The sequence below is a fragment of the Pseudonaja textilis genome, chromosome 8 (genome assembly GCF_049901715.1).
Source record: "Pseudonaja textilis isolate UNSWEBS1 chromosome 8, rPseTex1.2, whole genome shotgun sequence".
NCBI classification, from domain to species: domain Eukaryota; kingdom Metazoa; phylum Chordata; class Lepidosauria; order Squamata; family Elapidae; genus Pseudonaja; species Pseudonaja textilis.
In genome coordinates, this window is record NC_141997.1 from 50,442,902 (window position 1) to 50,455,054 (window position 12,153).

General features: G+C 40.4%; 1 protein-coding gene across 3 annotated transcripts in view; it reads left to right on the plus strand.

The window, feature by feature from the left end:
* Positions 1–12,153, plus strand: part of DGKH (diacylglycerol kinase eta) — a 98,620-nt gene that overhangs the window by 40,391 nt on the left and 46,076 nt on the right. For 2 of the 3 annotated variants that reach the window (XM_087938044.1, XM_087938045.1), the window contains exons 2-4: positions 3,036–3,146; positions 5,766–5,846; positions 11,489–11,593. In XM_087938044.1, the coding sequence (XP_087794170.1) occupies positions 3,036–3,146; positions 5,766–5,846; positions 11,489–11,593 (297 nt within the window). Of the gene's footprint in view, positions 1–3,035; positions 3,147–5,765; positions 5,847–9,245; positions 9,359–11,488; positions 11,594–12,153 lie in introns of those variants that run through there. The other variant, XM_087938047.1, reaches the window with a different exon arrangement.

The following is a 12,153-nucleotide window of genomic DNA, read 5'->3' on the forward strand; positions in this document are numbered from 1 at the left end:
CCTTGTTCCTTGAGGGCTCCTTGGTGCTCTCAGATTTGCTTCTTTCCTTTGCAGACGTTTCATTACCAAACTAGGTAACGTCATCAGTGCTAAGCACCAACACCAATTGGTCAGCAGCTTGTATCGCTATTCACCATAGTTGGCTAGATTGTTCAATCAGCTTTTCTTCAGCTGATTTGAATATACTTTAGATGCGGCTGTGGTTTTTATTATACTGTACTTATTTCAAGGCACGACTGTTTGTTGACGATCTGGATGGGCCAACCTGATTTTAGTGGAAAAAGCTTACCTAAATAAGGAAAACAATTACTTTTACTTGTTACTAAACAAAGACCACTAATGTTAAATCAACTTTATTAAAAGAACTCATAGTGTGGGATTGTGCTTCTCTTAGATTGCAGTCAAATGCTCTTGTAACTAACAAAACTGTTGAATGGCCTACATATTTACACACACACACACACACACACACACACACACACACACAAAACACTGTATAAAATAATTATCCTTGTCAATCTCTCCTAGTTTATTACTAATCATGAGAAATTTCAGGTATTTTTTTTCTTAAAGTAGATAGTAGCAAAGAAGTGGAGAAAACTTTCAGGACTGATGTCTGAGTTTGGTGGTTTTCTTGAAGACATTTCATTACCCAAACTAGGTAACATCATCAATGCTCGATACTGATGAGGTTACCTAGATGGGTAATGAAATGTCTGCATAAAGACAACCAAGCTCAGAGAGCACTGGGAATGCCACAGTTCTCCTTCTTCTTCTCTTTCCCCCTCTCCTTCTCCTTCATTCCACAAACCCCACTCCTTCCTAGTACTGATGATGTTACCTAGTTGGGTAATGAAATGTCTGCAAAAAAACAATGAAGCTCAGAGAGCATCAAGGACCCTACATCCCCCGCCCCTCCTCCTCCTCCTCCTGTTTCTTCTTCTTCTTCTTCTTCTTCTTCTTCTTCTTCTTCTTCTTCTTCTTCTTCTTCTTCTTCTTCTTCTTCTTCTTCTTCTTCTTCTTCTTCTTCTTTTCTTCTTCTTCTTCTTCTTCTTCTTCTTCTTCTTCTTCTTCTTCTTCTTCTTCTTCCTCCTCCTCTCCTCCTCCCTCCTCCTCCTCCTCCTCCTCCTTGCTTTTTCCTTCTCTTCTCTTTCCCCTCCTCCTGTTCCTTCATTCCACAAATCCCACTCCTTACTATGCTGTTACCTAGTCAGGCGATAAAACATCTGCAAGAAAACAACCAAGCTCAGAGAGCCTCAAGGACCCCTCATTTCAACCCGGAGCTACAAATATTTTCTTTTATTGGTATATCGTGCCTTGAATAATACACAGTCCTTGGGTGCTAGGAGGATTGAAATACGATGCCTCGGATCAGGTTTAAGCTTATTTTTATTTGTGCATGACTAGTGTCCCTCTGAATTCGGTCCATAATTTGACAGCATCGGAGTAGATTAATATGTAGAAAAATACAGAAGGAGAACTCCGCAGCAGTGGTTATTTATTACTTAATGAAAAGGCAGCAGCTCAAAACTCTGGGAGAAGCAAAACATTTTGCAAGTTCTTGTCATGAGGCCAAGAAAGAGCTAAGGCTGAAGAGAAACAAACAGCTAATTAATCCAAAAGACTCAATCTTCCTTTTCCAAATTAGCAATCCGGTTTTTCTGTTTTATGGATTAAACTTAATTTGAAATGCTTAATTTAAATTCCAGGGAAAAGGATTATTGTTTTTTTTTTTTTAAATAGTTTAGACTGGATGTGTACATCTCGTATCCCTGGGAAGAAAACACTCCTACAAATACCCATATTTGGATATTTTTCTGGAACTTCGACTATGAAAGTGAACATTTGAAACTTGGTCCTTCTGTGAAAAGCTTTAACGTTGGCAGGAAAAAACAACTCTGGTTTATTCGTCAAAGTTCTCACCTGGAATTTTTACCGTATTTCCAGGGAAAGAGTCTCTCACAGACAATTTTATAAAATAGTTGCTCTTTCCTTATTCTTTTTTGCTCCAAAAGAACAATTAGAGGACTACTTTACGGAGTTTGCAACTCTGTGCACAAGTTAAAAGGATAATGTTACACAATTTTATGTGAAAATAACATAGGGCTGTATTTTCTTTAGTGGCAACGTAGAGTTGGTTACATGTGTTTACATGGGCAAAATAACCCAAAATGGGAAGTGGGTGTAACTTCTAAGTAACTTCAACTTTGTTTATTGATCAGTTCCGCCATCTTGTGGGAATTGGCTGCACTTCTATTCCTTTACAAATGGATGATGCTCAGTGTGGAAAAACATCTTGTACCAAGGCAATTTTCCTTCTCGTCTCTTCTCTTCTCCTTCTTTCTCCCTCCTCCTTCCTCCTCCTCCCTCCTTCCTTTCATTTCCCATCCTCTTTCTTCCTTTCCTTCTCCTTTTCCTCCTCCTCCTTTTCCTCCTCCTCCTTCTGTTTCTTTTCCTTCTCCTTCTCCTCTTCTTCTTTCCTCTTCTTCCTTTTTTCCCCTCATCCTCTTTCTCTCTCTTCCTCCTTCTGTTTCTTTTGTTTCTTCTTCTCCCTCCTCCTCGTCATCCTTCCCCTCCTCTCTTCTTCTTCATCTTCTTCATCTCCTTCTACCTCCTTCTCCCCTTCCTCCTCTTCTTCTCTTCCTCCTCCCCCTCTACCCTCTGCCTTTTTGTTCCCCTTAAATAAAGTTATTTTTTTTCAGGCTATGCAATTTTTATTCTCTTTGTACTAAAAAAATATATCTCAACCTTTCATTTGGGATTTGATAGGCAACATAAATGCACACCCTCCACCCCCGATTCCAGAAACCCAAAACCCACCTAAGACTATTAAAACAGCAGAAAAACCAAAGCTGAATTAAAAATAGTTCAAATTGCTAGATTGCTATAACAGCTATAATTAAATACATTATTAAGCCATCACTTCAGAATATTATCTGTGGAGAACAGCAGAGACAGAAAATAATTATACGGTATATATAACCATTTTGGCATGTGTAGGATTTTAATATATTCTTCTCTTTTTTCTCTTTAAGACCAGTATAAGGGAAGGACTTCTCTTGAAACAAACCAGCTCATTCCAGAGATGGAAACGACGTTACTTTAAACTACGGGGCCGAACTCTTTACTATGCCAAGAATTCCAAGGTAAAGATTTATTATTCACTTATTAAGGAACAGGCTTTGCCTGATATAATAATTGTATTTTTGAGGCTTTTAGAAATGGCTACGGAAGATAAGAGTGATAAAATAAGATTGCTGCTGTATTTTTTTTCCCCTTGCAACTATTCCATTTCCTTCTACTTATAGCATAACTTTCTAAGGCACTCAAAAGAAGCCAAGATTGTACATTTGGCTTTGGATTTGGCGAAGAAATTATTCGATAGCCTAGCTAGTGAATGCAGATCGGATTTACATTGTTAGTGTTCCTTTCAAATTGACCTTGGGTTAAAACTGGCATGATCTAAAAGAGATCTAGAAAAAGCAAATATACCTTTTTCCCCCTGAAAGATTTTGCTTTGCCAAGAAACAGAGAACAACGCAGGATCTAGAAAACTAGTTCTTCCTTATTCCTGCTACAAAGGCATTTAAGGAAAAGAACACTACCATTTCTAATCCTGTAAAACATGAAATTATCTTTATACCTTGGGCTCAAGAGAGATAATAAAGATAAATCCATTTGCAGATGAAACAGTGTCTATATTCATGTTTTATCCAATATTTTAGGGGGAAATTCTTATCAGTCATAGTTTTTAATCATGCTGGTTGTTCTGAGTATATAGGAAAAGCTTTAAATCATGGGGGAAGCTGCTGCATATCACAGCATATTTATTCATAAGTACAGATTTTGAATAATATGGAGTGATGTGGTGGCCTAAAGGTGAATCTCTCGCCTCACAATCGGGAGGCTATGAGTTCGATCCTAGCTAGAGGCAAATATTTCTCTTTCTGGGCATGATGACTATAACTCCTCATTGGTAACAAGAAAGGCATCCGGCAAGTAAAGCACTCAGTTGCCCAGACTCCACCCTGCAAGCAATTATGGGGTCATTAAATGAAGAAGATGATGATGATATATTTTGAATAATACATAAGGATAATGGCTCAAAACTGTAGAAATGGTGGTAGACTTCAGAAGAAAACCTTCCATGCTACCACTTCTTACAATACTAGACAACACAGTATCAGCAGTAGAGATCTTCAAATTTCTATGTTCTATTATATCACAAGACCTAAAAGGGATACCTAACATCAAAAACATCATCAAAAAAGCACCAGGAATTTTCTTTCTGTGCCAACTCAGAACATTCAAACTGCCCAAGGAGCTGCTGATCCAGTTCTGCAGAGGAAGGATGGAGTCTGTCATCTGCACCTCTATGACTGTCTGGTTTCGCTCTGCAACCCAACAGGACAGACCCGGACTCCAGAGGGTAATTAGGACTGCAGAAAAAACAATGGCTACCAACCTGCCTTCCATGGAGGACCTGTATCCTGCACATGAGTCAAAAAGAGGGCTGTGAAAATATCTACACACCCCTCACATCCCAGACATAAACTATTTCAACTCCTTTCCTCAAAACGACGCTATAGAGCACTGCACACCAGAACAACTAGACACAAGGGGAGTTTTTTCCCAAATGCCATCACTCTGCTAAATAAATAATTCCTTCAGCACTGTCCAACTATTTACAAAGTTTGCACTACTATTACTTTATTAATCTTCTCATCACTCCTTATCACCCATCCCCTCCCACTTGTGACTGTATGACGGTAACTTTGTCGCTTTGTAGCCTTACAATTTATATTGGCTGTTTCCTAGTATGATTTGATTGCTCATTTTACCCAATGACTATCATTAAGTGTTGTACCCGATGATTCTTGACTCTTGATGAATGTCTTTTTTTTTAATGTACATTAAGAGCATATGAACCAAGACAAATTCCTTGTGTGTCCTATCACACTTGGCCAATAAAGAATTCTATTCTATTCTATTCTATTCTATTCTATTCTATTCTATTCTATTCCATTCCATTCCATTCCATTCCATTCCATTCTGTAAATATTCTATTCTATTCTATTCCATTCCATTCCATTCCATTCCATTCCATTCCATTCCATTCCATTCCATTCTGTAAATATTCTATTCTATTCTATTCCATTCCATTCCATTCCATTCCATTCCATTCTGTAAATATTCTATTCTATTCTATTCTATTCTATTCTATTCTATTCTATTTCTATTCTATTCTATTCCATTCTATTCCATTCCATTCCATTCTGTAAATATTCTATTCTATTCTATTCTATTCTATTCTATTCTATTCTATTCTATTCTATTCTATTCTATTCTATTCTATTCCCTTCCCTTCCCTTCCCTTCCCTTCCACTCCACTCCACTCCACTCCACTCCACTCCACTCCACTCTGTTGTACCCTATGACTATTACTAAGTGTTGTAGCTGATGATTCTCGACTCTTGATGAATGTACCTTTTCTTTTATGTACACTGAGAGCATTTGCGCTAAAGACAAGTTCCTTGTGTGTCCAATCACCCTTGGCCAATAAAGAACTCTATTTTACTATTCTATTCTATGAGGTGGAGAGACAGAGCTTAAACATCTTCCTTCCTTTCTTTTCTTTTAGAAAGGGGCTTTGCATTTTGCATAATTCAGGCTAACAGTTCTTAGATTTATTAATGGGTTCAGCCTGTAATGAACAAGAGGAGCTTGGCTGGGATTGAACTTGCACCTCTCTTTTCTTTCCACAGTCCTTAATATTCGATGAGGTTGACCTCTCAGATGCCAGCGTGGCTGAATCGAGCACCAAAAACGTCAACAACAGCTTCACGGTAGGTGACCTGCTTATTGAGGGCTCCTAAGAAGCCACCGAAAGCTTTGAAAATTTGATTTTTGCTCCAAGAACAGGGAGAAGAAGTAAAGAAAAAGTCAATTGAATAATCTATTGGAACAATATATTGTATTTTGTCTGAGTTTATAACTCAATGCCAATGTTAAATGGAATAATATATTGCAATGAAAAGGAGCAATGAGAGTTGCATGGCTTACGGGGGAGGAAAGGGCCCTGATTCCCTTCATTAGCTGCAGCTAGGAACACAGTGTTTAAAAAGGGATTTTTTGCACAGCTAGTTGTTGGAAGCCAATTGTGTGTTATCTTGTTTTGTCGAGGCTTATCTGGGGTCCTAGGGTCTTACCAACTGTGTGTGTTTTGTTGGCCTTTCAAGTCTGCAATTCCTTTTCCTGCCCCGTCCAGTTAATTGCTGCAGCGTGGTTTGTGTGGATTTTTAGTTACGGTTTAGTTACAGTTTGTATGTACTTTGTTTTTTCGGACTGAATTTCCTCCAGCCAAAGGTAACCTGGACTTTGGGGGCCAAGTCGGAGGTACTAAAGGGACTTTTCTTACTGATGTGACTGTGTTGCCTTTGTGCCACGCCCTGGATCGCCACGCTATTCTTGTTCCTAATATTCTGGCTAGCGGTTTAAGGTGCTAACTTCTGCCTCGCTAAGAATGCGCATTTTCAACCCCTTTCCTATTGCAGAGCTGCTCAAAGCTGCACCCCCCCACTCCCCGCGACCCCCCTCTCCTCCCACAGAGAAAAGTAAAAGCAGTTTTAAATCTTTGTTTGGGGCAGCCCCCCCCCCGCGACCCTCCCTCCTTCTGTAGAGAGGGAGAAGACAGAAAGGAGTAAGGCTGCTTAAGGCACAAAAATGAAGAGAAAACGTTTCTTAAAAAATCAGAATTCATATTCCTCGCTCTTGTGTCCATTCCATCCATAGCTGGGGTCCTATCTCCACATATGACCCTTCCTCTGACCCCCACCCCACCCCAGGGCCTCCTCTGTACATACATACCATCCTTTGATCCTTCGCAGCCATTCAGGTGTTTGGTTTGGAAAGAAGCCACACCAACCCTTCGTCTCTCGGCGCACCCACTCTTTATCGCCCGAAATCTAGCCCTGTCCTCGGTTAAATATTGGATTTCTGAAAACCATAGCCCCTTTCCCCCCCACCACCTCGTTTGGCATCAGTGGAAGAGGGCCGTTTCACCTGTCCCATTGAAGTACAGCCGTTCTGTTCTTACCTCGATCAGATAACGCGACAAATCACCCGGCTGGTCTTTACGAAGAAAGTCCTGTTTTCGCTGACGGACATTCTGGTTTCTATCGCTTTGGATTGGTTTGACTCTGAGAAAAAAGCGCTTTGTTCTTTTGTCCTGGTTGGACATGGGAAAATGAAAAGAAGGACCAAGGGGGTGACATGATAGCAGTCTTCCAGTATTTGAGGGGCTGCCCCAAAGAAGAGGGAGTCAAACCCAAAGCCCCTGAGGGCAGGACAAGAAGCAACGGGTGGAAACTACTCAAGGCGAGAATCTTCAATTGAAGATTCGCCAAACTCAGGGGTGAATATGCAAGAAATACGCACTGTGAATGGTACAAATTATTACAAGGAATTATTACAAGTATTCCAAAGGTTTGTTTTGTTTTTTTTTTTTAACTTAGAAAGCATACCAGATATGGCATGCAGTCCGTTTCTACGAACCGAAGCAAACACTACTAATTACAGCCAAATTTCATTTGAAAAGCTGTACTTCTGTTCCTTTAAGGCCTTGGGGATGTAATTTTTTTAAAAAATATTATCAGAAAGAGTCACCCTCACGGAGAAATAGCATCCTAGTCAAATGACTGTCCGGTCTTTTCTTAAAAACCTCCAGTAATGGAGCATCCACAACTTCTGGTGGCAGGCTGTTCCACTGGTTAAATTTTCTCACTGTTAGACAATTTCTCCTTCATTCCAGGTTGCTTCTCTCCTTGGTTAGTTTCCATCCTTTGCTTCTTGTGCTGCCTTTGAAGAATAGTTTGACCTCCTCTTCTTTGGGGCAGCCCCTCAAATATTGGAATAATATTATCATGTCTCCTCTAGTCCCTCTTTTCCCTAGAATAGACAAACCCAAATCCTGCAACTGTTCTTCGTATGCTTTTGTCTCCAGGCCTCGAATCGCCTTACTTGCTCTTCTCTGCACTTTTTCCAAAGTCTCAACATCTTTTTTTTTAACATTGTGGCGACCAAAACTGGATGCAGAATTCCTAAGGTGGTTTTATAAAATAGAACTAACACTTTATGGAATCTCGATTTTATCTTTCTGTTAATGCAGCCTAGGTCTATGTTGGCTTTTTTGGGCAATTTGCCCAAAGAGCGAAGAATCCCTATAACTGCTAAATCTGCTCATTACGATAATCGACATCCCGTCAGCGTTTCCATGTTTCTCTGAACGTGTAAATCATATCCATTCACAAAAACCCTTTCTTCAAACAACAGTTGATAGCACAATCTTTCCCAGAAGTGGATTTGTGAGCCGTACACAATGCACAGGCGTGAGTGTGTGTTAAGCCAAGATCCCCTGTTGTACATTTTTTATCTGATTGTTGGACGGAGATCCCGAGATGAATATCTCGAGGTGGCATACCGAGAGCTCCCTCCCTCCTCCCGTTTTTCCCCGTAACAATGCTGTGAATTAAGTAGGGCGGAGAGAGAGAGAGAGGGAGAGAGGAGAGAGAGAAAGAGAGAATGAGACGCACAGAGAGACAGAAAGACAGAGACGGAGAGAGAGGAAGAGAGAGAGAAAGAAACAAAGAGAGAAAAATAGAGGAGAAAGAGGGAGAAAGAAAGAGGGTGAAAGAAAGAGGGAGAGAGGGAGAGAGAGAGAAAGAGAAAGAAAGAAACAGAAAAAGAGAGGAGAAAGAGAGAGAGAGAAAGAAAGGGAGATAGGGAGAGAGAGTGAGAGGAAGAGGGAAAGAAAGGAACAGAAACAGAAGAGAAAAAGAGAAAGAAAGAAAGAGGGAGATAGGGAGAGAGAGAGTGAAAGAGAGAGAGAGGAAGAGAGAGAGAAAGAAACAGAAAAAGAGAGGAGAAAGAGAGAGAGAAAGAAGGAGATAGGGAGAGGGAGAGAAAGAGAGGAAAAGAGAGAAAAAGAGAGAGGAAGGGAGAGACGGGAGGAAGGGAGGAGAGAGGGAGGAGAGAGAGAGAGAGAAACAAGGAGATAGGAGAGAGAGGAGAGAGAGAGGAAAAGAGAGAAAAGAGAGAGGGAGGGAGAGACAGAAGGGAAGGGAGGGAGAGAGGGAGGGAGGGGAGAGGGAGGGAGGGAGGGAGGGAGAGAGAGAGAGAGAGGGAGAGAGAAAGAGAGAGAGAGAGAGAAAAGGTGGACCCGAGGATACTTTATGAGTTTTTCTGGAGCTAGATGGCTTCATTTCTTCATCGTACTTGTTCCCAGAAGTCCAAACTCCAGTCCTCCTTGCGATCTTCTTTCTAATACTTGGGTGTGGGTGAAGAAGGAACTTAATCACAGGTAAGCAAAGGTGAGCAGAAGGGGTCCATTATCTTTCCCCTCTGTTTTTTCTCTCTCTTTCATTCTTTCTTTTGTCGAAGGCAACAGATGGTTAACTGGGAATCCACTTTGGTTGATATCACAGTTCAACCTCCAATTTCCCCAGCATGACCAAGAATCCCAGCAAGGAACTCCCTAAGGTGATTTTCAGCTAGACCTATTTTTGTGGGGTTCCCCTTGAAAATGTGTTCCAAATCCAAGATAGAAGCTTCTTCCATTCGGTTCTTCTTCAGGTCAGAACTGAAGAAGCTCCTTGGATGAGAAAGCAAAACAGTTTCAAGGGAAAAAAAAAAACATACGAAAATCCAGTTGCTATTTTGGAAGACAAAAGCACCTTTGGGATAACCATGAGTTGGACGATTGACAATCTCCATACAGATTTAGGAAACTCTTAGCCTATTAAAAAAAAAAAATGTGGTTGATTTTCATTTAGTGGTTTGTTTAAAATTTTTACCTGGTTTTCCTAGAAGAAAATTGGAATGGTAGAAAAAATTGAACGGAAGAGATAGGTATTTTATGCCTTGGTCAGGCAGGCTTCCTGCAATTTTGCAAAGGGGCAACAAGTGGTTTTGGAGGCTTAAGCTGGCGGGAAAAAAAAAATGGAAAGAAAAAAAAAATATGTGAAGGCAGAATGGATGCAGAAACAGCCAGGAAAGGTTTTCATGGGTTCACACCTTGCAAAAAATGCAGCTGCTTTAAAAAAAAAAAAAGACAGACAAAATATTCCAGTTTCTGGCCAAGAATCTCTTTTGATGATTGGGTTGGATCACAAGGTGAACAATTGTGTCCATTCTCCGGGTTATTTCTTCCAACCCAGAGCGAGAAATGCAAATTTGGCAGCATAGTCGCCGTGTTTACCACCTTGACTTACAAACAGTTCATTTAGTCGTACGTTGAGGAGGTAGCCGTACTTTTTTTAAAAAAGGGGGGGGGGATCTGGCTGCATGATCCCCCCACCCTGTAGTGAGACTCCCTACTTCTTCTTCGCTGACGTTCAGGAAAAGGAACGGATACCGAGGGTTTGAACGGAGCAAGAAAGAGAAGGACGGAAAAAGATCCTTCTGTTTGTTTATATGAAAATGCTCAGGAGTTTTTACTGTTTGCACGTGACCCTGGGGCTGTATGTGTGTGTGTGTGTGTGTGTGTGTGTGTGTTGTACCTACGTACTGAGTGATCTTGCCTGATGTGTTAGTGCCATTTGTGGAGAGCAGCAAAGAGTGAACACACTGCCAAGAAGAAGACTGGGTAAGTTGTTGGCCAGGAAGATCTGCTATTTTTGCAAGACGCTTAAACCGGGTTTATCAAACAGACCGTCTTCTAGTGCATCTTGACGTGGCATTCAGAATCTGGAATCATGTTCTGGTGATCTGAAATAGATTATGCCATCGTTTAAGCTTTCCAAAATGAGGTCTCCAGAGAGGTGAAAAAGATATCGCAAGCAACGAATCTAACCAGGATGGAAAAAAAAAAAAATGTGCTTTGCTTCACGGTCTAAACCTCACTGCTTTTCGGAAGTCGGAGGTACAAACACTATCTTGTTTGGTCTTTGTTTGACTCATCCTGAAGAATTTCAGACTGAGGAGATTATATTTGAATTTAAGATTTGGCAAGGGGGACCCAACTGAATGGGAATGTCGTTCAACTCTGATGATTGACAGCTTTCCCTGTCCCGTCTGTCAGGTTGTGCTGCGTTTTGGTGAGCATGCCAATCTCTGGTTACACGAGTCCTTAGATCATTGTGTACTTGTCAAATGCAGGATATTAAGAAAGATTTATCTTTCTCAACCATCATTGTTACTAGGGTATACACTTACGGATGTGTTTTTAAAGCAAATCTGAAAAACATTCTGATTTTTCCCCGGGTGTGTACAAATCGAATGCAGGATAAATTATTTTGTTCTGTAATATGCAGAAACGAAACCTTTGCAGCTGCTGGTTTAATTTGCTCTTACAACGGTGACGAAGGGGAGTGTTCTCATTTATGTGTCGGATAAAAATAAGTTGTTGTTTTTTTTAAAAAACTCTTATGTTCTGTTTGGACCTGCCTTCCCTTTAGCAATTTACAATCCTAACCTAAGCGATCCTTTTCAGATCATCACTCCGTTCCGAAGGTTGATACTGTGTGCAGAGAACAGAAAAGAGATGGAAGACTGGATTAGTTCGCTCAAGTCTGTCCAGTCCCGAGAACATTATGAGGTAAACTTGAGACAAGAATAGAATAGAATAGAATGGAATGGAATGGAATAGAATAGAATAGAATAGAATGTGGAATGTGGAATAGAATAGAATAGAATAGAATGTGGAATGTGGAATGTGGAATGTGGAATAGTGTAGAATAGAATGGAATAGAAATTGGAATGAAAAATAGAATAGAATAGAATAGAATAGAATAGAATAGAATAGAATAGAATTCTTTATTGGCCAAGTGTGATTGGACACACAAGGAATTTGTCTCGGTGCAAATGCTCTCGGTGTACATAAAAGAACAGATGCATTTATCAAGAATCAAAACAAATCAATAATTTGTTTTTTTTAAAAAAAGTCAGGATTGTCTCTTTATCAAGGTGCAGAAAATAGGAAAGAAAAATGTCTGTGTTCTTAATAAATCCACAAAACCCGAGCTGAGCATCGATTGGAGGTTTATATTTAGCCTGTTCTGTTTTTGCTTCGAAAGAAGGAATGTCATGCAGGGGTTTTCGTTGGTTGGTTGGTGGGTTGGTTTGCTGGAAAGGCGAACTTCTCCAGGATGCGGCGAT